At 35.8% G+C, this 27,114-nt stretch overlaps 1 protein-coding gene across 4 annotated transcripts; it reads left to right on the plus strand.

Moving 5' to 3' along the window:
* The first annotated feature begins 1,410 nt into the window (after nt 1-1,410).
* Nucleotides 1,411-26,992, plus strand: LOC120627888 (histone-lysine N-methyltransferase SETD1). Of its 4 annotated transcripts, none has more exons than XM_039896005.1 (29): nt 1,411-1,751; nt 1,890-2,126; nt 2,546-2,795; nt 3,739-3,927; nt 5,713-5,870; nt 7,092-7,220; nt 7,966-8,056; nt 9,694-9,888; nt 10,931-11,052; nt 11,405-11,556; nt 11,880-12,019; nt 12,125-12,280; nt 12,937-13,120; nt 13,637-13,773; nt 14,246-14,452; nt 14,981-15,190; nt 15,637-15,752; nt 15,893-16,034; nt 16,515-16,596; nt 16,984-17,120; nt 17,320-17,438; nt 18,347-18,587; nt 18,914-19,046; nt 19,901-20,030; nt 20,436-20,721; nt 21,402-21,597; nt 22,542-22,648; nt 22,863-23,057; nt 23,748-26,992. In XM_039896005.1, the coding sequence occupies exons 2-29, from the start codon at nt 1,891-1,893 to the stop codon at nt 23,919-23,921; spliced, it is 4,614 nt and encodes a 1,537-aa protein (XP_039751939.1). In that variant the 5' UTR covers nt 1,411-1,751; nt 1,890; the 3' UTR covers nt 23,922-26,992. The 4 variants fall into 4 exon arrangements, with proteins under 4 accessions (XP_039751939.1, XP_039751941.1, XP_039751942.1 ...); XM_039896006.1 differs by having other exon boundaries at nt 1,426-1,491; XM_039896007.1 differs by lacking the exon at nt 9,694-9,888.
* The last annotated feature ends 122 nt before the right edge of the window (nt 26,993-27,114 follow it).

Genomic DNA, 27,114 nt, shown 5'->3' on the forward strand with positions numbered 1-27,114 from the left:
TTTAACTCGGCATACTTCAATTCATCTACGATTGCTACATTCATACCATACCCTGTGCATCCACCAGCGCCATTGTGGAGGATTTTTGAACTGTTATTTAGCGCAACAACTGGACACTTTTTCAACTTTTCTCCCATATAAGATGACTCTCCTTACCTCTACCCTCCATACTCTTCTCTGTCTACGTTCTTACTATTAAAGTTCACACAACCTAGAACACAGAAAATAGAAAAACATGAAGTTAAGCTTGTAGTGTAATTGCTTGTAACCTTTTTTGTATTGTAATAATATCGATATTTATAACATACAATAACTTCATTATGATAACACTACTTTCAAAGTTTGAAAAGGATGCCATAGAATATTATTTATTAATTTCCATAGAGTATGAGAATACACACATCATCATCAGCTTATCATTTACATTTGCATCTAATGAAGCATATGGCTATGATGAAGCAAAGGAACTCAAATATATAGTACTTATTCACTGTACATTGAATTTAGAATCAGATGGAAACCTGTAACAATCGTTGCTTCAATATTTTGTAAATTGATAATTTTAACAGAAACAGTGTCTATGAGTACTAGCGGCCAAATATTCGACAAAACCCTACTATCGTAGTACTAATCAGAAGATTAGCGCTTCAAAACGGCACTATTTTTAGTTGTTTAAAATATACTTCTTTGACGGCTGTAGGAAAAAATCATGGGAGTGAGATTATACGATGTAACGAAATACGAACGCACATGGTTACACGATTTTAACAGGATGAAGGTAGTCGCGAAAAAAATTTATCGTCACATAAAACTTACACCCTGAAGTTAGCTATAGTCGACATTTTAGTTTTCCAAACAAAAATCTTTGACAGTGTACACTTTCAATTGTCAAAGTCTGCGGGCGTATTCCGGTGATTTAATTAATTCAATTGTACAAAGCTCTCAAATTTTAATGTTCTACTAACTAACTAACTACAAACTAGATAATGCGTTATAATAAAACTTTCAATGCATTACATACCTTTTTTTCTATTGCTAGTGGTAGTTTTCTCTACAAACGTAGAATAAGGCGTAACATAAAATTTTTGAAAATAATTTTATCTTCTCACGCCAACGAAGTATAAATTCTAACTTACATAAGTACACACACCTTTTTTCATTTTATATCGCAAAGCTCACAGAACAATATGTATTACTCCAAGGCAAAGCTTATCAAGCGTTTTATAGTTTAATAGAGGTCAACGACTAGAGGTTTTTCAAATGCACTCTCCATATTCATCTCAACTCTGACCGTAGATTTAGGAATAGACAAACACTACGGTATCATATTAACCTCTGTGCTTGTGCACTAAGGCTATTCGTCTGTGTTCGTATATAGTCAAATCAGCGTCCTATTAATTGTTTATTTTTAAATAAATTAATTTAGCAATCATTTGTCCATAGTTCACATAAAATTATAAATAAATTGTTTTCTATTCATACCAATCATAAGTAATTTTCATTGTATAATTGGTATTTATTAAATTTCTTCATAGACGAGTGGCCGTCACCATGGAGAGTGCATATTGTAAAAAAATATTTTTTAATTTGATGTCGTTATTACCTCAGTGATATGCTTCTTACTAAAACATTGATTGCATTATATTAACTATTTTTTAACACAATATGATTTTGCTCTATTGCTATTTCTAAAGTTACCCATAACAAACGGGATATAATTTTTTTAACATATTGTCTAAAGGCCATTTCAGGTTTGTTCTAATATAATTTAATGTATATTGTTTCTGTTAAAAATAAACAGCGCCCTCAGCTTGAATCTATTTTATAAAAACTTATAGTTTTAATTCAGTTTGAGGTTATGTCCAATATAACATAAATTTATTTTTCAGAATGAATGGAGGAATGGAGCATAGAACCCCAGGTCACAACGCAGTGCTTCACAAAGCACCTAAAAACTACAAATTGCTTATAGACCCTCTCCTTGTAAAGGGAGCTACTAAGTTATACAGATATGATGGTAGTGTTCCTGGAGATCCATCGTATCCACCTGTACATTGTAGAGATCCAAGGTCTCAATTATCCCGAATATGGAATAAGATAGAACCAGCAGATTTACCCATTCCTAGGTATTATTTTTTTTGTTTCACTAGTCACAATAACATTATTCATATTTAGCTATACTTGTACCTAATTGCAAAAACTGTATGAAATGTCATAAATTTGTATGAAATTTTAACATGTAATTTGAGAAAATTACAATACAAACAAAACAAAAACTATAAATATAAATTCTAATGTAATTTTAGGTTATGTTGTTATTCTTGTTGATATTCCTCTTTTCTATTGCTTATACTGTTGTATAATCCTACTAACCCCTAAGCTGTTTTCTCTTTTCGTAAAATCAAGAAAAAGGGATACAATAAACAGTCTTATCAAAAATTGGTTATCATGTTTTGTTTTTATTGTCCACTCAAAATCAATGATGCCAACATAACAATTTGACATTTGCTAGCCTGGCGGGAAATTTAAACTTTGTTTATTTTAGGTTTAGGATAGACAAAAATTATGTAGGAATTCCACCACAATTAGAAGTAACAATTGGAAATTTAAATGACAACATTGATAAAGCCTTTTTATCAGACATGATCAACAAAGTTGGACCATACGAGGAATTAACTATATTTTATCACCCATTAACAAATCGACATCTAGGACTTGCACGAGTGGTGTTCCAAGATGTTAAACATTCAAAAATATGTATTGAAAAATATAATGGCAAATCTGTCATGGGTCAGGTATGTAAATTTTGTATTATATGTTATTATTATTCTTAAAATATAACAAATATCGCAATATTGTTTTGGGGGGGGGGCATCAGTCATGAAGTGCCAGTATCACGTCAAGTATTGCTAACCTGTAATTTTACTATCTACAGATCCCAACCAATACCAATTGCGTGCAGTAACAGCAGCACTTTTGTGTACTGTAGTTAGGATTTAGGAAGTAGCATACATTAACCAGCACAGTGTTTCAGACAGCACATAACTGTTCCAGTACTTGTTATAGTTAAAACTAGCCAAAGTAGCTAGATAGTTTTCTGTTTTGTTACTTTTGTGATAAACAACATCTTTCCAGCTTTTGTGCTCTGTTTATGACAAATGTGTTTTTGGCTCTTTGATCTAGTGATTAGCATGTTTGCCTAACTACTATTAAGTACTTACTGGGTAATTTTATAAATATTTTTTTAGGATTTTGGCATAGTCCATACCCGCTCCTTGGATAGATCAGGCTCTGCCAAGCTTAGCTCAAGCTATCTTGGTTATTATCATGCACATGTAATCATTGTCAATAAAACATTTGAGCAGCATAAGGAGCCTTTGTCAGTAGGGTCGTAACTAGTAATGGCCAAAGCCACCCACCAGACAAAATCTGGACCATAAAATTGCTAGTTTGTCCACAGAAGATACCAGATAACTATTTGCTCTTGGCAATCATACCAGATTGTAAATGATGATACAGCCTAAGATGGGCGCTTGGTGGCTTTGTAATGTCTATTCACTGTTGATTTAAAGGGTATTCTTAGATGGCGGTAGTCATATTTAATATTGGGTATTAGAAATAAGGAAGCAAAGCACTTTGTATGTATCCACCTATGCAACAGTGTAGACTTACAGTAAAATAGTCAAAAGAATAAATTTTATATTAAAGTTTAAAAAGATGTAATTAATTATATTTCAGGTGTTGGAATTATTTCATGATCCATTTGGTAGAAAATGCCAAGAAATGTTTGATGATAGAACAATGGAGAGGAAAGCTCAACCAGCTATGATGGCTGTGAAGGTTCCAATTTTGGTTGAAGATGCTCGAGCTACTAAGTTAGACCCAGCACTTAGTAAAAGATTAGAAGATACCAAGTTGTCAGATAAGGTAACCCTATTATATCACTGTCAGATGGTCATAATACAAATCTAAATATATAAATAAGAAACTCACTGACTCACTGACTAATCACAAAATCTCAGGAAGTACCAAGCCTACAAACTTGAAATTAAAAAGGTAGTTCCTTTTAGGACATAGATGTCAGCTAAGAAACGGTTTTGTGAAATTACCCTTCCTAAGGGGGTGAAATAGGGGTTGGAAGTTTTTATGAAAGTCCTATGTTTAGTCAACAAACCTGAAATTATGTAAATGTATGTTATATATTTATATATATTATGTTTATTTATATATTACGTTTATTTATTTAAATTATCTATGTGTTTTTATCTATACATTTTGGTATTTATGTATTTATTAAAATACTCTTGGCACTATCCCGTTCTCATGCTGTGTCCTTTCTTCAAAGGTTGCCTGTAAGAGATTGCTTACAGCAATAAGGCTGCCTTTGCACGTCTACATTGTTTACTGTATACTCCTTATTTCTTTTCCTGTGTGTATTCGTGCAATAAAGTGTTTCTTCTTCTTCTTCTTCGTCTCTCGAAGTTTGTATGAAAATCCTATGCTTTTGAAGTTCACCAAAATTTGCATTAATTATATTTTATTTTTTAATATTATGAATAAATTGGCTAATAAGGGATGAATGATGAATTAAGGGATACTCAGGGATGCAAGTACAACAGACAATGAATTTTAAATGCTGAAACCAGCCTTGTAGGTGAAGGAACAGAGAGTATTGAATTTAGGTGTTCAAATTAGGTTGGGAGCATACAATATAGATTCTTTGACACTTTGCTTAGGTATAGTAATAACCCACAGTATAATAATATAACTATAAATGCCAAAGTGTGTCTTAATGTCTGTTTGTAGTTACCATATAAACTATTGAACTATCTAAAAGAAATCTGCCGTAACTTTCTTCTTGAGATGGGTATAGGCACCAACGGGGACCACTGAGGAGCACACTATTAATATTCTGTATTCGGGAGTATTTAACAGTCTTTTTTTTAAATATAAAATTGAGAGTCTTTTTTTTTAATTTATTTCTTTCTTATTGTGACCTGATAATGTATAAATTATGGAACTGATTTTGAGATTCTGCTGGAGATAGGCGCAGGGGGTCGCGGGTTCCCTTCTAATTTCAGGGCAAATCAAAATTTCAACACGGACGAAGTCGCGAACACCCAGTAATGTATAAAATAATAATAAACCAAAGTTTATATAATGTAATTTAATTTTTTTATTTATGACAAAATGTTTGAAATCTTTAACTAGTGTTGTGTATATAAAACCTTAGTATTTAAATGCAGCATACTATTGAAAAACCAATGAAACACATATCTTAAGTCTTTATTAAAATAAAAAATTAATTTTGAACATGAACATGCCAAACATGCAATTCAATCGTGCAATTCATGAGTTCATTTAGTATCGATCTTATTTCCCGACGCTTACAAATAATAATCTTTACTTCTAAGCATAAGTAATGTTTTTATGTAGTATATTATATTAACAAAAGCCCTTCTGCAAATTTGCTTCTACGAAAAGCATCTACAATCCATGTTGAGTATCTAAATCTCTTAAGAGAGACAAAGCTGGGGCCCTGACGGACAATTATAAATAAGCTGATGTGAAGGTAGATCTACTGTATCTCCTTTTGGATGGAAAGTAGATTTCGGTTTTAAAGACCTCAAACCTCAGGTTCAGCAGTATAATCTTATAGAAGTTGACTTAAATTTATGTGAGGGTTAATGTCTCTGTTAATATTGTCATAAGGATTCCTATCCTCGCTACAAGGATGTTGAACACAACGACAGTAATACTCGCTGGTCTGATGAGGAGCGCGAGCACAGACATCGGCATCGCAACCGCAGCGAACGGAGTGAGCGGAGCGAGCGAGATAGAGATTCAGAGAGGGACAGGGACCGAGATCGGTAAGTAAAATTACAAGTATCTGTCAAATGACAACAAACTATAATGTTTTATTATACTAATACATTTGTTCTTTGATGACTTGTGAAACATTTATGTTTAACCAAATATGTTTGGCTGAGTACTGAAATGTCACTGAATGACAGTATTTTATCGGATATGTCCCTTAAAACATAATTTAAACCTCAGTGCTCTGGGATAAAATATTTGTTTTCTCATAGTGCCTCTATATATAATTTTGAAATGTAGAATAAACAATCGATAAAAATAAAGTTTTATGACCTTTTGAAATGTCTGTATGAGATCACTTTTTAAGCTTTATGGAAATCTCATACTAATTTTCTAATTTATGTTTTATTTTACAAGCAAACGTTGCAAGAGGAAATGTAGGAGAAGGTATTTTTAATTATATATTAACATTTATCCCAGAATATTTAATGTATGTTAAAATTAACTGATATAATTATTAGTAGTTAATAATGAATGCATGTTATTTTAAGGTTTATATATTTTTTTTTGGTAGATGAATATCATTTATTAGTTTCTCTTAAGACCTACGCCCTTGTAAGCTCTTAATTATAATAATACCTACAACATTGAATTTAGTGAGTTACGTAATTTAGATACGAAGTCAATATGTTATCGATATCGAATCGAATCACATCGTCTCGCTTATAGAAGCGATATTCCACACGCTATTTACAGATTACAATAAAACACGATTTACTCGCACATGGGTATCCAGCTACAGTGCTACTTTTTGATATTTTGCTTAAACTGAGTTTAATGTTCATTCGAATATTCCTGTAAACTATCAAAGACCAAAATTAGCCTTTGTTACTCTCCGTTCATCCAACTAATTCTATGCCAAAAATCAAGCCCATTGATTTCTTAGTTAGGGCGTGAAATAAGGACAAAAAACAAACACACTGTCGCATTTATAATATTAGTATGGAAGTATGTATATCAAAAAGTCGCCTTTTTACTAGCATTGCGGAACCGTTTAAAGACTTGGTTAAATTATCGTTGTGTTAGCTTTGAAATTTCTTTCTTCTCTTGAGCTTATCTGTACTCGTATTTTACGCTATTAGTTGCCTGGAAGAAATCGCTACGTAGCAATAAGGTTGCCGAATCGTATACGCTGTGTTGTGTTTTTCTTTCTTATTTCGCTGTAGTTTTGTTTGGTGTGCAATAAAAGTGTATTTTTTTCATTTAATCTGTAGGCGAGAAAGAGAGCGGTATGCGCGCATGAGCGCAGAGGCGAACGACGCGTTTGCGACGAGCGCGCACGTGGCCGAACTGCCGTTTACGCCCGCGCAAGTGCCCTACGACCCTTACTACCAGCCTTCACCGTAACTATATAAACCATTTTCTTCTAATAATACATATACCAGCATCTTCTCAGGATTTTTTTTGTCATCTTACAACCGGTGCACAGTTAATCTGTCCAATGTTTACTATTCTTTGGTAAAATACAATAAACAAAAAAAAAAGAACATGAAATTAAAAGTGTAGTGTATAGAGGCATCCTATATAGAGTTTAAGTGGTGCAGTGAGTATCAATTCAATTAATTTCGAGAAAAAATATTGGAATAGGTACTTAAGTTGACCAGCTTCTTCCAAATTTAAAAAGCAGAAATTAATGTTCTAATATTTATCGCGGGTGTTGTAAACTTCAATTATATTGAATTCTGCTTAGTGCTACTGTTGGTCGAATAGATTAAAAGGGGTGGTTGATGTTGCTGTCGTTAGCTTCTGTATAAACAATCACATGATATGAGGTTCATATTTCAACACTTTTTTCTAGCCTTGTTATTGTTCTGTCCTTAAGACCGGCTCACAGCGAAGTTGCCAGGCTGTAGTACTTCACTGAACGAGCTCTGCCATAAAAAGCTCCACTACTACTAAAACGGTGCCAAGTGTGTCGTGCACAAATCCCTAAACTTAATTGTATCCAAAAATAATGCTCGTCTTTCCTAGACCTATCTGATTAGTTTAGAGGTTTGTATACAACAGAACTGGCGGCATTGTATACTGGCAACTACGAATAAAAGTACTTCCAAACAAGCTAACTAAAATAAAATTTGTTTCCTATAGCTACAATTATGGCTACGGCAGCGGGGCCGCGTCTGGGATGTGGTGGGGCGACTGGAGGCAACCACCGCACACGTCCCATCACCACCCTCATGTGAGTTATACCCTAATAAAATAACACCACCATATATCTTAACTCAATTAAAATAAGCTCACTGAAGCAGAAGGAGCGGGCCGGAGGCAATTTCTGATTAGTAAGATTTTTTATCAAGCGGTGGTTTGGGCTTCAGTTTATAGTTTTTAGGGATACAAAATTCGAACGCCGGCAAGCACCTTTAACTTTAAACAGCGTTTCCAGTTTAGTTTACCGTTTTAACTTATGCAATTAAAAATCAATTGCTTTAACGGTGAAGGAAAACATCGTAAGGAAACCAGCACATCTGGGAGTTCTGTATAATGTTCGCAAGGGCATAAGAACTGTATTAATCTGCATTGGGCCAGCGCGAAAGCCTTTCTCATGCTTTCTTTGTATTTATTTATATTCTGAGAAGAGATCCTTGTCCTGAAGTGGGCTGCTAATGGACTTTTAATGACGATTTTAAAGATTTTAATTAAGCCCTAGCATTACTAACTACTGGGAGTGTTTATTTTAAAACTAATAAGAGGTACTTAAAAACTTGCAAATCGTTTCAGTATTTCCAGAAATGACTTACCATGTTGGTCTTATAGCATTTACCCAGAACGACTTCCGGAGGATTTGTTTTCCTTTGATAAAAATCTAGCGTATCTCATCTCTGACTCCAGGATATCTGTACCAAATTTTGTCAAGATAGCTTCAGCAGTTAACAAATTAATAGACACCTTTTCGTATGAATATGGCCCAGTCCGCTCCTATTGTACGCTTCTGTCCGTTTTGAGCTCCACTAAATGGTATAATTAACCTAATAACAGCTTATGTTTTATGTCGCTAAAAGATATGTTTCTGCTTTTGCCTCTAATCAAAGCGAATTTTCATTGTACAAAATCCATTCATACAGGAGGGTGAATTGCTTCGTTCTCATCCTCGTGCCTATATCACTAATCTGGTTTGTTTCTAACTGCTGCCTTATTCTGTAACTTTTCTGACAGTTGCTCAACGGTGGCGAACTGACGTCCCAATCCAAAATTTCCATTAGTTTACAACCGTTTTGTATGTGAACGGATAGTGACCTGTCAGAAAAATTAAAGAATGACACCTGATCATTTTCATCTTGACCTATTCAACTGTCCGCTTCGGCTGCGGAAATCCACTCATTATCAAAGGGACACAATTGCGCATGTTTTGGCGTATTACAATTTTAAACAGTGCACGAATTTCTCGACTAGTATGCGAAGTATGATCGATATAAAACCAATTTTAATTTAAGTACAACGTAGCAGCTTTGAATTCATTGTGTCTCGTGCTTTGATCTTCATTTTACGACGGATGATAAAATTAAAAATTACAAGCCAAAACCTCAATGTCCCTAATAAATTGGGCTTAGTATTACTCAATGTTATAATGCAAAGATATTTAAATACTGCTTTTACGTATGTATCATCTAACTCATTAGATTTTTAAAAAGCCGGGCGCACTTGTAACACCAACCCCACGTCACTCCACGCGTCGAGTCAAATGAAATCTGACATCTGAAATCAAATGAATTTGTACCCCTACAAACACGTTATTGTCAACACTTGTCGCGTGGCGTGCGTCAGATGGGGTGTTATAAAAGTGTTTCGGGCATAATAAGACCATAATGTGGTGCGAAGTCGGAGCAGTCGTCGCGCGGGTCGGGTGCGTGGAGCGGTCGCGAGCCGCCGCCCTCTCCTCGCGAGCCGCGCACGCCCCTCGCGCCCGTTGCGAACCCCGCGCCCCTCGCGCCCCCCGCTCACACGCCCGCCCCGAAACACACGCCCCTCCCGCAACACACGCCCACACCGCAACAACACACGCACAACGATAAGGTTCGATTGAATTTGTATACCCTACAAAATAAATTCATAGTTACCAGTATGTACAGTACAAAATTGTAGCGGTGCACGATCGATGTATTTTTTTATTATTATTTTTATTTTTATGCTAGTTATTTTAAGCTTAGGTAATTTTAGTCATAAAGAATGGTATAATTCCGATGACATTTAATAAAATTGTGGATAAACCAACTATTGTAAAATGTATATTATTTATTCTGTGACAATTTACAACGCGGGGGCGTTGTTAATTGAATAAAAACACGTTAATCAGTAATAAAAACACTATAAACATATATCTTAGTAGAAAATACAAATAAATAACAGTTGTGTAATTGTATTTATTGAATACAACTTTTAATAGTTAGTCAAACTGATTCTTCCATAAACATTTCGGCCGATTTTTCATTTTCTTTTGCATGTTGTGTTTGTTTTTGCTGCTTAGAATGTTTTTTGTCATTGTGCATCATGTTTTACTCTTTATTTATATTTGGTTTTAAATTATTAATTATCTGTTTAAAACTAAGCGAAACAAATATTATAAAATATGAAAAAAAATTAATGTTGTAAAATGTTGTAATCTTAAACTTGATTAAGGATTTTTTTTTTAAAAAAAGAGTAATATCATCGCTTAAGTTATTTATGCTTCAAGGAATACACTGTAGTGGGCAGATGTCATTGTAAATACATGCACATTTAGATTTTCTATTTATAAATCCCCTATAGCTCTTTTGAAGCTTGTTTTATTTGAAGGATTAAGGATTTTTTTTTTAAAAAAGAGTAATATCATCGCTTAAGTTATTTATGCTTCAAGGAATACACTGTAGTGGGCAGATGTCATTGTAAATACATGCACATTTAGATTTTCTATTTATAAATCCCCTATAGCTCTTTTGAAGCTTGTTTTATTTGAAGGTTGTATTTAATTAGCAATTAGTAGGCACTGGGCTGTGGTCAATTAATAATTTCCAATTAAGAACTCTTTATGTATATACCTAGAAAATAAAAAAGATATACCAATAATGTATTGGATTAGGAGGTGAAAAGCAAAAGCGAAGCGGCACCAACTCCACCGCAGGAGATAGCCGCGGTGCTGGAACCGGAGCCTAAACCACCGCCGCCGGCAGATGAGCCGAAAAATGTCGACCTGGACACTAGGTAAGACATTACACCTTTTTACCCAACCACTGAAGGAAAGTACTAGAATTCTATTGAAGCAGTTTTAAATTCTTTCGTTATTCATCTCATTAACTTTTGTCTTTCGCTGCGTACTTAATAAATTAGGTGTCTTTTACTAACGAAGTTTTGCATATTTAATATTGAGAATAGCTCAATGTATCTACTTTTTAGTATCTCTTTTCCTATCCATATATGACTATACCGAACTCATTCTTCTGTAGACCTCATTGGTGAAGCTTCGCTGCTTTAGTTTCAAATGTACGATAAAAACGTGTAGCTAAAATATTTTATCCACGATAAAGAAAGTTACGACACATGTTATTTTCGTCAGGATCGCTATGCTCCTCAAAGGTGCGAGCGGCGGTGGAGGATTGGCACCTCCGTTCCTCGCTCTCGGTATTTCATCGGAAGAGGAGGACGACGATCGCTTGCCTGCAAAAATACCAGACTTGGATGCCCACAACCCGCCATCCGATGACGAAGGTAAGCAAAAAGTGAAACGCTTACGCCCGTTTTCACTAAAGACGAATAAGGCAATTCCTAAATAAGTAACGCCCAATCAAAGAAGGAACGCATACGGCATACGTTACCTTTCGCCAATCGATTTTCACTAGGCAACTAGTAAAACCTAACTTATCTATGATATTTTGAGTTCATCCAGGCATGCCACTAGGGTATGTGTTTTATATTCTATGCGTACAAATAGGAACTTAAGCAATCAATTGATGATGTTTGGTGCATAAGGTTTAGCATTTGTTTTAACTTGGCAATGGATAACGTAAAAAAAACAATTAACTTATATTCAGGTTCAGGCAGCGAAGACCGGGAGAGTATGATATCTATCAACCAACCAGTCGAAGTAAACCCGGAGCCGTTGTCCAATACCCCGTCACCGTACCTGAGCAGAGAGTTCTATCTTGAATGTCTCAAGATCACTATAGAAAGGGTAATGTAAATTGTATTAGATTTTATTAATTGGCTTGCAACCTTATTTTGTTTGACGTATTTATTTCAAGTGATAACTATTCAATAAAGATGTACAATTATAAAGAGGGCGAAAGAAGAAGAGCGAAGGAAGTTCCCGCAAATAGACAAGATAGGTTCAGATATATCTTCTTCGGAAGACGAGCTTTTAACTTCGGGGGAGCCAAGGCGGTCGCCCGTCGCGCCTCCAGATAAGAACCAAGATAATCTCGACGATGATCAGGTATGATTTGACTTATTACCACTATAACTTACAAATGTATTTGGTTAGTAGTTCTAGTTTGTATGTATATTATATATTTTATATAAATAAAAAACTTTGATTCAACCAGCACTGATAATGAAGGGCATTTATTGTATTTTAGCAGAAGTTAAAAAGTCAATAGCTAAAAAAATAATAGGGCATGTATATTGCTTAAATAAATAGGTACAACTGCAGTATTATACAGAAAGCTTCGTAAGTATGTATATAATAATAATACACCCCACGAATCGGTTTCCCTTGGTTTTCCTAATCCTTAGGTTGCCTGGAAGAGATCGCTACTAAGCGATAAGGCCGCCCTTTGTATCCTACTTTTTAAGTTTATTTTTGTTGTATCCATCGTCTTTTTTTCCTATTTGTGGTGCACAAATAAAGTGTATAAATAAATAAATAAAGCTTCCGAACCGAACGAATGTTCGTGAGACTATAGTAGTGAGAAATAGAGAATCCATTTCATACTTACTATGACCTATACCGTGCTGCAGTGAACTCGCGCGGATTTTAGGCGGTTCAAAAATAGTACTCTGCATACCTTTTGGCCGCTCTGGAGTGTCATTGCGGATAGGCTAGGGTGGGCAAAAATATTGCAGAATAGTGTATCAAATACTCTGCCCCAGATGTCATTGTCATCGTTGTCGTCGACGGAGGCGAAGATCGAGGAACAAGTTCCCGCCGAGGCGTACTACCCATACCCGCCGGCGCCGCACTCGCACCCGCCAGCGCCGCACTCGCACCCGCCGGCGCCGCACTCCCACCCGCACCACCATCCGCACTATTTCCAGTCCGTCTGGCCTAATGCTGGTAAACCATTTACATTTTTTTATTTACATAAACCATTCGAAAAAGATTTATTAATTTAGCTGCGGTAGATTAATCGTACTGCGTACAACTCTAAATGATTGCTGCTATGCCCGGTGGAAAACAGTATTGTTTGGCAACTATAGATATTTTATAGAGATATAGATATAGATAGTGGAGATCATAATAAAGCAGAAACAGTCTTCGACTTAAACTTTGGGATTAATAAAAAGTTAGATATGGATATATGTAAAGATATATTCAACAGGTGGATAAACAACATATTTGAGACAGGGAATGATTTAGAATTACTTTCAATCCAATGAGTTCATATTTAAAACAGTTTTCTTCAATCTTGTTATGTTAGTGAGGTGAAAAAAAGCCAATTATTCTAGGGGAGTTCTAGGGCGGTGACAAACATCTAGTAATCCGTTTGCCCCTATTTATAATGTTATATGCTTTACATTTGTATGTTTTTTCTTTATAAAATATAAACGTTTGAGGTTTGTGGCATCACAGTTCATGTTCCCGTAGCATATCCGGCGGCGTACCCGGGCGTACCTGACATGACATTGGCGTACGGTCCGGGCGGCGGGTTTGCCGCTCCGCCCATCCTTCCGCATCATTATCCGCCGGTGCAAGCACCTGACCGACAGGTATACAAAAAATACCGTCAATTTTATAATTTTTGTTCAAAAAACAGATAGTATACTAGGTGTACTATTACGCCTAGACCATAATATTTTAGATCAGTCCTTGCCTTATGCTTTAACGTACCCAAAATTTATAAGAACTTAATAATATATGTGGTTTATAAAGTATCTTAGCACACTTATACACATTTTTTAAATAATGCCTCTTGCTTGATGGGCATGATATGATACCTAATGGAAAATAAAATGGAATCGAGGTTAGGTGACCTAATTAAATTCTTAAGTCTTCAAGGAACTTTCGCCTTTACGCAATCCTTATGAGGCTTGTCTTGGAGAAAAAATTCATTGACTTCGCTTCTTTTCTAAGAAATTGAAGGCCATAATGTATAGATACGATAAAACATGCGTTATGTATCGAATGTGAAAGGCAAACTGCTAAATACACAATTTAATTTTTTTAAATATTTGTTTATAGGAACCGGGCAACCCCCATTTTTCTACAATAAATAGCGTTATAGACCGCGTCACTACAGAGTTGAAGCAGATCCTTAAGAAGGATTTCAACAAGAAGATGATCGAAAGTACCGCTTTTAAGAACTTTGAAGTGTGGTGGGACGAACAGAGCAGGAAGACGAGACAAACAACTAAAATCCTCAAAGAAGATGTTACTCAGCCACTTCAAGTCAGTATGATGTTTTTAATTCCATGGTTAGTAGTGTTATTTCTAAAGATTAAAACCAAACATATCCACTTGCACTACGTACTAGCACTATGGAGTTTTAATAGTCAAATAAAGGTCAGAGAAGCCTTCGAGACAGAGCTATCCTATTCCTCGCCTGTTATCATGTGTTTAGACACTGCTGGCATTTACCAGCGGTGTCTAAACACATCAAAGACTTCGAACTATTTTGTTACATATAATTTGTGTTATATATACATAATCTTTAGACTGCTAGCTAAAGTCTACAACTAAATATTTTAAATAATTTATTGAAAGATATTTAATCATTATAATCATTACATCAACTTTCCACTTGAGAGTTTATGCAACGTTTTTTTCTTTAGACAGCATAAGGCATTAGATTTAGGCAATATGTTTAGTTTGGTTACTCCTTTTGGAAAATATTTCCCAAAATTTTTGGTCAACGTAAAAGTATTTGATTTAATATTTTAAAATAGGGCTTTTTTAACTGTCCTATTTTGTTTTTAGGATATTTCCAATAAAAAGGAAGAGAGTGTGGATTCAATAAAATCAATAATGGAGTCACGAGAGTTAGGGTTAGATCTGGGCGGCTACAGCATGGGCATCGGTCTAGGTCTCCGCGCGACGATACCAAAGATGCCCAGTTTTCGACGCAAGAGAAAAATTCCCTCGCCTGTCGTTATGGATGAAGACTCTTCTAAGCGACTTAGTGACCAGGTGAGCTAGTTTACATTATTTTCTGACAGTTTCACTAAACTTCATCATATCGACTCACTCACACAATAATCACGGATCTCCTGCCAAAATGAGAAGGAATTAAGGCCGTAGTCCACCACGCTGGCCCACTGCGGATTGGTGGACTCCACATACCTTTGAGAACATATGTAGAACTCGTAGGCAATTAGGTTTGCTCACGATGTTTTCCTTCACCGTCGAAACTAGTTATATTTTAAATTACTTAAAACGCACATAACTTCGAAAAGTAAGAGGTGCGTGGTGGGATTCGAACTCGGCCCCCCAAAAGTGAAGTCGAGATTTTACCCACTGCGCTATCAACGCTTCTACTTCTCTTTCACTAAACTTACTTAAGAAAGAAGGACCAATTTCGTAATGCAATCATCAGATCCGATTATCAGATTTAATCGGATTTATATTTTTCTTAGGAGGAAATCGTCCAGAACTCTGACGAAGAAAAAGAGGTACCCACAAGTCCTAGAAATAGAACTACGGGATCATATTTATCAACGGGTAGAAGACGACCGTCTAGCAGTAGTTCAAGGTGAGCATTTTTAAACGAATCACATTTTCAAAATAGAGAGAAGTTTCAATGCGTTTATTTTATATATAAGTACAACTATTTGGTTATTACTAACTAACTAGTCCGATTTGTATAAATAACTTAAATTAATTTAATAACAGATCGTCATCGTCGTCATCATCGCAATCGTCGTGGTCCGGGTCGGAGCGGTCGGTCCGCTCGGAGCACTCATTGCGCAAGGGTACCGCGCCACGGATATACTCCGACAGTGACGACTCCGAACCTGAACTTGACGACGCTCAGGTGAGCAAGTCCATCTGATTTCCCTGAATCAGCTACTGCTTTCTTTTGTCAATTTGTTCTTACATTACGTTAAAAAGAATCGATATCTTCTTTGAACTTGAAGATAGACTTGTTTTGCTTTGCGGTACATTTTTGCATTGAGTACTAAGACTCTTAATTTATATTCGATTATGTGCATTATGAAAATTAAGCTTAATTTTCAATTTCCGCAAAGTAACGCCTGCTTTTATTCAATATCCATTATGTGCTCTAAGAATAAGTTCTTTGAACTTGAAGATAGACTGGTTTTGCTTAAGGTACATTTTTCGATTGGGTTCTAAGACTCTTTATTTAAACGCGTTCATTTAGTGATCTATCAGCTTAAAAAGAGGACCCAGCATCATAATTTGAGAAAATCATACAATATAAGATGTCATCTGTTAGAAATTTGTTTGAATGGATGAAAAAATTAACCTTGTATACAAACATTTCATTTTGCAGTTCAAGATGGTATCAAACAAAGAGAGGCTAAGAAGGGTGTACTCATCCTCGTCGGACAGCGAAGAAGAGCAAAGAAGGCGAGGTACGGCAAACATATTATATACCAGCTGTTGTTACTAACTATACCTGATTGTAAGTGTTGATGCAGTAGTGTTAAAGTTCCTAATATTTGCTATCAAATATCGAACAGGATAAGGCATATTTGCAGTTTCTGTTAGAAACGAGTAAGAAACTGAAACACCACAAATTGTGGCAAAGTTACATCAAAATATACATTTTTTTAAATACAAGTAATAAGTACTTGTAAGGGACAAAGCCATAGTATGATTATTTTAGAACTTCGCGTACAGTTAAGTTCACTATCGTATATTGAGGAGGTAGCTTTTTTTTTACGTTTAAGGATATCACTGTTACAAGGTTTTGCATAGCAGGTACACATTTTTTTTTAATTATGCCGTTTTCGTTGTAGAAAAAACTCCTATACCCCCCACGGAAGCGTCCGACGACCGTTTGGGTTCACCGATTCTTTCCCCAGAAGAAGAATTGCCCAGGGACTTGTTACTTGATCGCGTGTATTCAGACTCTGAAGAGGAAAGAGAGTACCAGGTAAACCGAATTGCTTAAACACACTGGTGGCTTTCTGACGTAAATTCATATTCAAAATAACATAGCTTTTCAATCATATTAACTTAAATAACTTACATGTAGAGATATTTATAATAATTATATAATCTATGCGAATAAAACATTGGTCTGGAGGTTTGTGGAATCAAGAACCATCGTCAATTGCTTTTTTTCATTGTAGGAGAGAAGAAGACGAAACACAGAATATATGGAGCAAATCGAACGAGAGTTTCTGGAAGAACAGAGAAAGACTATGGAAGTGGACGCAGGGCCACCGCCTGAAAAACCGCCTGACACAAGGTAAATATACTTTCAATCAATCTATTCTACATTCAGTATAGACTAAAGGTACATGATAATAATTATATATATATTATTTTTCAAGTGTTTCTTTTTTGTTTCAACTTCAATTTTATCTTTACCTTCTGTTTTATTTAATTCCAAGTTGTGTACACATACTTTGGGTTTTAGCTTAGAACAAAACTTGTTATTAGTTATATTTAGATCTACTTTTAGTTATTACCTGTTTTGTGTACCTAATAACAATAAATAAATAAATTATAATATCAGACGTTTTTTCACGTAATAAAAGAATCAATAAATATAGATAATTTATATCTTATTAAAAGTAAAATCAATTAACATATTACAGACTTTCAAAGGTATATGAAAATTTTGTTATTATAACTTTGTATCATTCTTCATTGATTTAATATTTTAAGTAAGTATATTTAATAATTCTTAATCGGCTATAAATATCATCACAAAAAAAAATCACATGACTAAAAACCGTGTACCATTCTCGGCAGACCACAATTTGAAGAGTTATTCTATACACGTATTATTTAAGAAAATGCTTCTGAGCGTTGTGTTTATTATTAACACTATATGAAAACAAACCAAAGACTGTTTTATATTTCATAATACACAGGCTTTAATTTTAGCATAGAATAACGATAATCATATAGAGGTCAGAATAATTGTGGTGGTACGGGTAGAGAAATGTAGCCTTATTGTCACGACGCTGCCAGACGATGTCGGTTTTTACCATTAGATAAAAGCGTCAAACTACCGTATCTCTTCTTTATGCTGTGCTTCAAGTCTTGGTAATTAGGTTTGTGGACATCTATAATAGCACTGCTATAATTATTATAAATGCGCCTATGATATTCTTAATGTATATTTCTATGCATATTCTTATTTAACAGTTTACCAGAGCCTAAAGAAGAAGAACCTAGAAGTAGTCCTATCAAAAATCACTTAAAATCGCCAGAGAAGAGCAAACCCGAAGATATAGAGGAAGGAGAGATTACGTCAGATGAGGAACATTTGGAAGAACGACAAAAAGTTGACGAGGATGACCAACCGAACGACAAGAGAGAGAGGCTAGCCTCGATGAGTGATAACAGTTCCACGGAATCGGCACCCAGTGTCAACGGTATTAAGGCAGTAAGTTATTGCACTTTACTTTATACTAGCTCCTAACATGATTTCGCCACGGTTTGTTTTAGTTTATAAAAATCTCGCAGGCATTGGATTATTTTCTGGGTCGAAAAGTTTATCCCAGGTTACAACATTTTGTAAAGATCGATTTCGTTGTGATGTATGTATCTAGAAAATCAAAATTTTAAACCGATGTTTGGGTTCGTTTTTTTTTAAATTCTGCGTAACAGTTTTACAACTTTATGTATTACGAATGAGTAAATAAAGCTTTAATAAGCCATCTCAAACATCTCATTCTAAAATCTATTATTATCTCTCTATTATCTTGCCAGGCACTGTCGGATTCATCGTCGCCTCAATCGCAAGCGTCGCAAGCGTCTCAGGCATCGCAGGTGGCCTTGGACCACTCTTATTGCCGTCCGCCACCACGGCCGCACGCTCCTAATCACCTGCAGCATGATCATGGTACGTATCAAATCATCGTCATAAATCACTTCCCCGCTATGTGCACGATCCCCTTCAGCTTCTCGACTCTTTAAGCTATATCGGTAACTGTAGTTCTTCTACGGATCTCTTCATTTCTTATATGATCACGTAGAGAAACTTCTAACATAGCTCTCTCCGTCGCTCGATGAGTGACTCTGAGCCTTCTTATGAGACCCAAAGGAACCCATGGTGGTCGCTAACCAGTGGCGTGCATAGAGGGTATGCACAGGGTATGCAGATGATATAAAATGAAAAAAATCTCCAGTAAGAATTATGAAAAACTTAAGAATATGCATTGTAAGAGTTATATTAAGCCTACCCTTAAGTATTTATAACTCGTACTGGAGAATTTCTTCATTTTATATTGTCTGCATACCCTGTGCATACCCTCTATGCACGCCACTATCGCTAACTATGGGCCTCATAATTTATGTTACCTCATAATTCTGATAAATTCTGGAATATAATTATTTCTCAACAATGTTGCAATAATTCTTTAAATTGAATGAGAGGTTCAGAATGTCGACAGCTTGTTAAATGAAATGCAACATATTTTTATAACAATTGTTTTATTTCTGCGTCAAAAAGTTGTAAGTTCGATTTGAAATGATGGCTTTGCGTTTCAATCTGAAACAAGATCATAATCTTCTTGTTACCTAATCTTATCGTAAATTGGCTTACATGACTGTTTTACTGGTATTTTAGGTAAAATAGTGCAAGATACATTTTTTTGTACTAAAACTATTCAAGTATTTATACAGTTTAAATATCATTTAACTTTTGGATGAACTTTGAATAAAAATCTTTTTAAGGTTTTGATCTTGTTCAAACAGGATATACATGGATGGCTGAACCGGAGATAGAACCTTCGCGGGTCGAACCTGATGACATTAAGCAGAAAGAAACCAAGAAACCATATAAGAGAAAACATGAAGTCAAAAAGTTGGCGGAAATTCAAAATAAGTAAGGAATTTTAGATCACCTATATTCGAAATAATCAACTTGATTGTCTTTCATTAGAAATCTTTAAGTCAAGGTCACTTTAAGAACCAGGTTATAATTTATTTATTTCGGTTACATTCACATTTAAAAAAATATTGTTTTTGTCAATAGTAGATTGAATATAAAAATACTTAAAAAAAAAAACTAGAGTTTTGTTATGTATATCGGTTTGCGTCTCCTGTTATTAATATATGGAAACAAAATAAATAGTTAAAATCGACGTTCTCATCTATAATCCAATTTGGCACGACTAATCATGAGACTAATGAAGCTTTATTTGCCTGTTAAAGCATGTGAGGGAGGGCTTACAGACTAATCATTTTTTGCATTGATACGGCTAAATTACGTGAAGATTTTTTTCCATAGGTTATTTGAGCCGCGGGACGATTACAACAAACTGTATTCAAGTGTGACCTTCAAGCCCCGCGACATGATGGGAGAGCTGCAAGTTATGTACGAGTTCCTAACACGCGGCATCGACCGCGAGGACGTAGAGTATCTACGGAGGGCGTACGAATCCCTTCTGGCGGAAGACGCGCAAGGGTACTGGCTGAACGACACGCACTGGGTCGATCACCCCCCTACAGATCTCACGTATTCACCGCCAAGGAAGAAGTCCAAGCGGCATACTAATATCTATGAAGATTTGCAGGTCAGTTAATTGAATTGTCGAGTTTGGACCGGAGTAATCACTTTCGCCCAGATTTATGCCCTATATTAAATTCACTGTGTAGCCCGTCCAGCTGTATAAATAATTTGCTTTTATTTAGCCCCATTTGAAGCGCAACATGTATGTTGGGAAGCACGCAAAGCCGCAAGTCGGTGTCTCCTTTGTTTCACATTAATATGACTACTGAGCAGTGATTTGTAACTAACTTCATGGCAGAACCACTTTATGTTTTGCACCATTCGTAATGCGGCTTATTCGCCAAAACACGACTAAGTGCTTGGGGTTTATTAATTTATATTTGCTTGATAATAATACGCTTACAGTGAATAAGTACGCGTATTTGTTTTGTCGGCTTTTTGATAAACATCACAGGGGACTAATACGCCAGACTAATACAACTCATTTGATCACTTACAGTGATAACACATAATAGAACTGTCATGATTCTTAAACATCACACTTATTTCGCATACCCGCGCGAAGTGTGGAAGCAATGTGCAAAAAGTGTGTGTGGATGTTTGTAATTGGAGCATGTTTGTAATTCGCACGCATAACAATTATTATTGAGGATATGGCTTAGTCGCATAACGCGGTGCAGTTCTGCGGTGGGATTGGTGGATATGGCCTGACGCGAATTTCATATTATACATGTATCATCGTAGGGTCACTCGAGCGGCTCTGCGCGAACGGAGGGCTACTACAAGATGGACGCGCGTCTCAAGGCCAAGTACAAGTACCACCACGGGCGCGCCGCCGCGCTGGCCGCCGCCGCGCCGCCCGACGACAAGAAGGCCTCCAAGATGCAGTTGCTATCTCGCGAGGCGCGCTCCAACCAACGCCGCCTGCTCACCGCCTTCGGTAATATACCATATCAATAATAATAAATAATAACATTTATTTGCGTCAACCATATTGATCTGCACTTTATAGTAGTTCCATCTTTTAGAACACAACGCACTAACGCAAGTTCATTTCAGGGCGAACAAAAATTATGCATTGCGTCAACCATATTGATCGGCGCTTTACAGTAATTCCATCTTTTAGAACACAATGCACTAACGCAAGTTCATTGCAGGGCGAACAAAAAGTATGCATTGCGTCAACCATATTGATCTGCGCTTAACAGTAATTCCATTTTTTAGAACACAACGCACTAACGCAACTTCATTTCAGGGCGAACAAAAAGTATGCATTGCGTCAACCATATTGATCTGCGCTTTACAGTAATTCCATCTTTTAGAACACAACGCACTAACGCAACTTCATTTCAGGGCGAACAAAAAGTATGCATTGCGTCAACCATATTGATCTGCGCTTTACAGTAATTCCATCTTTTAGAACACAACGCACTAACGCAACTTCATTTCAGGGCGAACAAAAAGTATGCATTGCGTCAACCATATTGATCTGCCCTTTACAGTAGTTCCATCTTTTAGAACACAACGCACTAACGCAAGTTCATTGCATTGCATTCTCTTTTTGTACGTCCTGAACTACTAAACTAAGTTAACTTCAGGGAGCCCAAAACTTTTGGGGACTACTCATTTTGAACGCCATGAACAACGCGCAAGTTGACTTCAGCGCGGTGAAAATGCTTTATGTCTACTATACCAGGCTTTTTTAGTTTTCCAAGGTCACGCAATATGACCGACTTAATGAGCGTTGTAAATCTTCTGGAATCATATCAAATTTACCGTACTTTTATAGTTTATTAATAGGTTGAATCGTGCTAATATAAAAATTGCAAGCGTCTGAAACAGACTAGTATTAAGGCAACATTTCAACAACAAATATTTTTACAGGACTGGACACCGACTCAGACCTTCTGAAGTTCAATCAACTTAAGTTCAGAAAGAAGCAGCTCAAGTTTGCTAAATCTGGAATTCACGATTGGGGACTCTTTGCTCAGGTATTTTATATTATATAACATTAACAATTTGCTTAAGCATTAGTTAAAAGATCTTTATCTTGTTACGCCAAAGAAGTATAATTTCTAACCCATGTACATAAATACACACACGTTTGATTTTTGTTTTTATAATGAGATAAAAATACAAAATTGACTTGTGTATTTCTTAATAGGCCTTTAATGAGCGCATTGCGAATTGTAAATGATTTTTCAGGAGCCGATAGCAGCGGACGAGATGGTGATAGAGTACGTGGGGCAGATGGTGCGGCCGATCGTGGCCGATGTGCGGGAGGCGCACTACGAGGCTACGGGCATCGGGTCCTCCTACCTGTTCCGCATCGACCTCGACACCATCATCGACGCCACCAAGTGCGGCAACCTGGCGCGCTTCATCAACCACAGCTGCAATGTAAGTGGACTTTTAATTTGTTTCTCATAATATAGTCCTTATATTATAGAGTTCCATGCCGGAATTACTGAATTAATAAAATATATATACAAGGGAGTCCGGTAAAGTGGTAAAGTATATAATGCGTACAGTATAAAAAACAATTTTTTTTCAGTAACATTTTAAGTTTCAACCAGAGAGGAATATCATTTATTAAGAACCGTAAAGTATAGTCCCGTATCGCATTGCTATTACATGCCAGAACCCAAAACACGACGACTATAACATAAGCCTTGTTTATAATGTATATATATGTGTGTGTGTAAGTTTGTTTTTTAAGAAAGAAACCTGCATGCCTGAGAGTTCTACATAATGTTCTCAAAAGTATGTGGAGTTTGGTGGACTACGGCCTTAACCCCTTCTCATTGTGCCCGTGCCCTGTAGTGGGCCAGTAATGGGTCGATGTGATGAAATTTGTTTCTTTGTGAAATAGCAAGTCTTAACCTTGGGAGTGTCACTATGTAACAGTAATAGTAAGGGAATGAGGTGGCCGCTCGAAGCCCTATTGAAATTCCGAAAAGGTGTATCACTGAATACGTTTTCCAACTATTATTATTATTCGGCTTTTTAAACCATTTTACCTTTTAGAAAACCATTCTGGTTTTGAAGTTGGTTTCAAACAGATTTTAAAATTTTATCTTGCTTCAACAGCCAAACTGTTACGCGAAGATAATAACAATAGAGTCGCAGAAAAAGATCGTGATATACTCGAAGCAGCCGATCGGTGTGGACGAAGAGATCACGTACGACTACAAGTTCCCGTTGGAGGATGAGAAGATACCGTGTCTGTGCGGCGCGCAACAGTGCAGAGGCTTCCTCAACTGAGAACTGGTCAGTGATGTCATCCGGCTGTTGTACGAAAAATCAACTCATCGTCGCAACTGGTACTTTCAAACTAACTACCTCCTTGATGTGTTCCAAGCGGAAATTGGATGCAGAAAGAACAACGCATTCACCGGCCTGCAACAATGTGAAGTAAAGAGAGCGAGGTCATTCAATACAAAAAGCTCTGCGATTTATTGACTCGACATTTTGCCGTTCAATACAAAGTCCGACAAAATAAACTTGACGCTACACAAATAATTTATCTGATATTATTTATTTATATTAGTTTTTCTGTGAGTAGCGACTGTTATCGAGGGATTGTAATCGCCTCATTTAAATTCTCCTATGCTAGATGTATCTAGGTACAGCAGGATCTATTTCACGTTCACCCGTGTTGCCGAAGTGTTAACCAACATATTTACGCCCATCTTGCGAACTTTGGGTTGGGCCTTTGGTAGAAAGGAAAAAAACGCGTAATTTGCCTCTTCTAGGTGGAGTTTCAAGCTCGAATCAGAGTTGTAGCTTGTAACTTAGCCCAACAATCGTCTAATAAACACAATGAGTTCAGAAATATTCACTATTCAATGAGTTTGGCTAGACAAAATTTATTTTCCTCCGGCTCGATAGGAACCAACCACTTACTAGAAGCTATATGGGGAAGTTGGGAGTCTATCCCGCAAGGAATGCTTAAATCGGACGACAAGTTTTCGAGCTATTAAGGATTTTAGCTGGAAAAATGTTTTAAAACACAGTTGGCAGGTTTAGGACTCACGCTATGTTGAGGGAGTACCCGCAACGTGGTATAGTTTATTGCGGCCATCAAAGAGTATGTCTACGAAGCGCCGCTTTAAATCATTTAAATACGGAGCCTGATGGTTTTTTTACTGATTCTTTATTTGCCAAAGACAAAAAGCCCAAGACGAGTCTGGACTTTTTGGATAGTGACAGTGATTGCTGCGCTATTGGTTTAAAGTTAATAAATTCGCGCGTGTATCAGTCGAGGTAACGTCTACATGCGCTTGTAGCGTACAAAACACCTTGAGACCGTGACCTTGTATTTGACATAAAACACGCACGCTATTACCGCTAACCATGGCGTGCAATCGAATGACTATTTTGAATTTAGGCAAATATGTTATTAAAAATGTGTTTGCTAGTGCTTACTCATACAAATCTTTTAAATATTAGTGTGTGTAGTAGGTGTGGCTAAATCATAACTTTCCAATTAGCGAGATCGTGGTCTAGCCTTTTCTGAATTGAATATACAATTTTTATAAACAATATACCGAATTCTATTTCATTATTTATATTACATATACTGTTATGATATATTATTTATATTTCCATTTCTTCCAGTGCTGTAAAACTAAAATGATATTTGAAGAAGTCGCTATTTTATTGAGATTCATTTATATAATTACTGTAATAATTGATTTAAAAGTATATCGATTTGTTTAATCGATGCACGATTGTTTGTTCGATGCTTTCATTTGAGATCAATAATAGAGGATCGTGCGAAGCGATATTCGATAAAGACAACGACGAATCCTTTTTAAAGACTCATTTAAAAACTTAGGCCTTTTTTAGTGTAATATTATTTGTTAACATTTTGTTATCTTACTAATTCAAGTGCTTACTATAGCACTTATAAACTAATCAGTGGTTCCCCACGACTTTGTTTGCGTACAAATACTGAAAAGTTTCTGCATAATTTCTTCCGCTATCCTTATCAATATACCCCGAGACCCACCGCGTCATGTCACTCGCCTGCGCTATTCTTTTGCTCGGCTTTTTAGGTTTGTAACGTGATGTCAAATAGGCAAACAACACTAAGCATTACTCAAGAATCGGGCTGTCAAATGCATTGATTAAATTAGACTTTACTATAAGAAGAGTTTAGCGCTTATTATTAATATACTTTCATACATTATTTCACTACTTTGGGCCTTTGGGGGTGGAATTTACAATTATTCTGGAACTTATATTTTACCATTATAATTGTTAAAAATAGCGGACTGCCATAAAAACTAATCCTCTATTTAACGGGAATATAGAGTTAACATTTTAAAAAGATCTAGTTTTGAACTGTCTAGGATTAGCGCATTCAAACAAATGAAAAAAAAAAACAAAGTGAAGATAACTTGTATGTTACCATTTCATATTACTCTAATTTTAAATAAGTTCCCGTAGGTCTTATACTTTCTTAGTGCCTTTACATTATAATATAATATTTTGTATTTCATCGCAATCTCAATTTCATTAGTCTAATTATGTGCCGATGTTTTATTTATGAATAAATAATTAGGCATGAAACAATAACTGTAAACTCGTGGATTATAAATATAATGTGTGTATTATTGTAATTCAATGATTAAAGCGCCCATTAGATTTTAAGAAAGCGCAAAAACTGGCTGTTGGCCTGGCCCTATATTATTAACATCTGCCTGTAATTGATACAATATAATGTAAAAAGTTGATGTGATTGTGTGCTTGTGGCGTGATTCTAGTTTGTCTTGTATTTAATAACGGACCCAGTGAATCCGTGTATGTAATTATAAAGTTAATGATGATTCTTGTATTATATAATGTTTTGACTGAATTTATGATTAAAAAAAATGTTGGGCATAGAATGTCTAAATTAACATGCTCTTAGTGCTAGCGCGAAGTGCGGTTTTTAATCGCGCCTTATTTTTAAACCATTGTGTTTTCGTAGGAGTGCGCGCAACTTAAAGAGTATTCACCATTCTGAAATCGTGATGCGCGCTTAGCCTAATATAATGTTTTGTTGTATATTATTATTGTGAATAAAAAGATCTCTGCTGTGTGTCAGGTATATTATCTAGTACAGTTCCAAAGTACATTGCATATTGTGTTATTTTATGTAAAACGATGTAGTTTACTTTTCTTGTATATGACAGCAACATAATAACTAAGAGCAATAAAAATTACAATGACGGTATAGCAATAATCATAAACTGATTAAATCCTTCCAAATGCACTTCTTACTATGTAATGTAAAATGTATAAGTTTGTAAATAAAAGATTCCAACAGTATTAACTGTTTTCATGTACATGGGATATTCAATACTAAAGTATAATGTTAAATTGTTTTCTAGACTAGAAAATAATTTGACATAAACCTAATTTAGGAGCCCTAATACTATAATTATTCGTCTGTGATATAACTGGTTTG

Source organism: Pararge aegeria, chromosome 12 (genome assembly GCF_905163445.1).
Source record: "Pararge aegeria chromosome 12, ilParAegt1.1, whole genome shotgun sequence".
NCBI lineage: Eukaryota > Metazoa > Arthropoda > Insecta > Lepidoptera > Nymphalidae > Pararge > Pararge aegeria.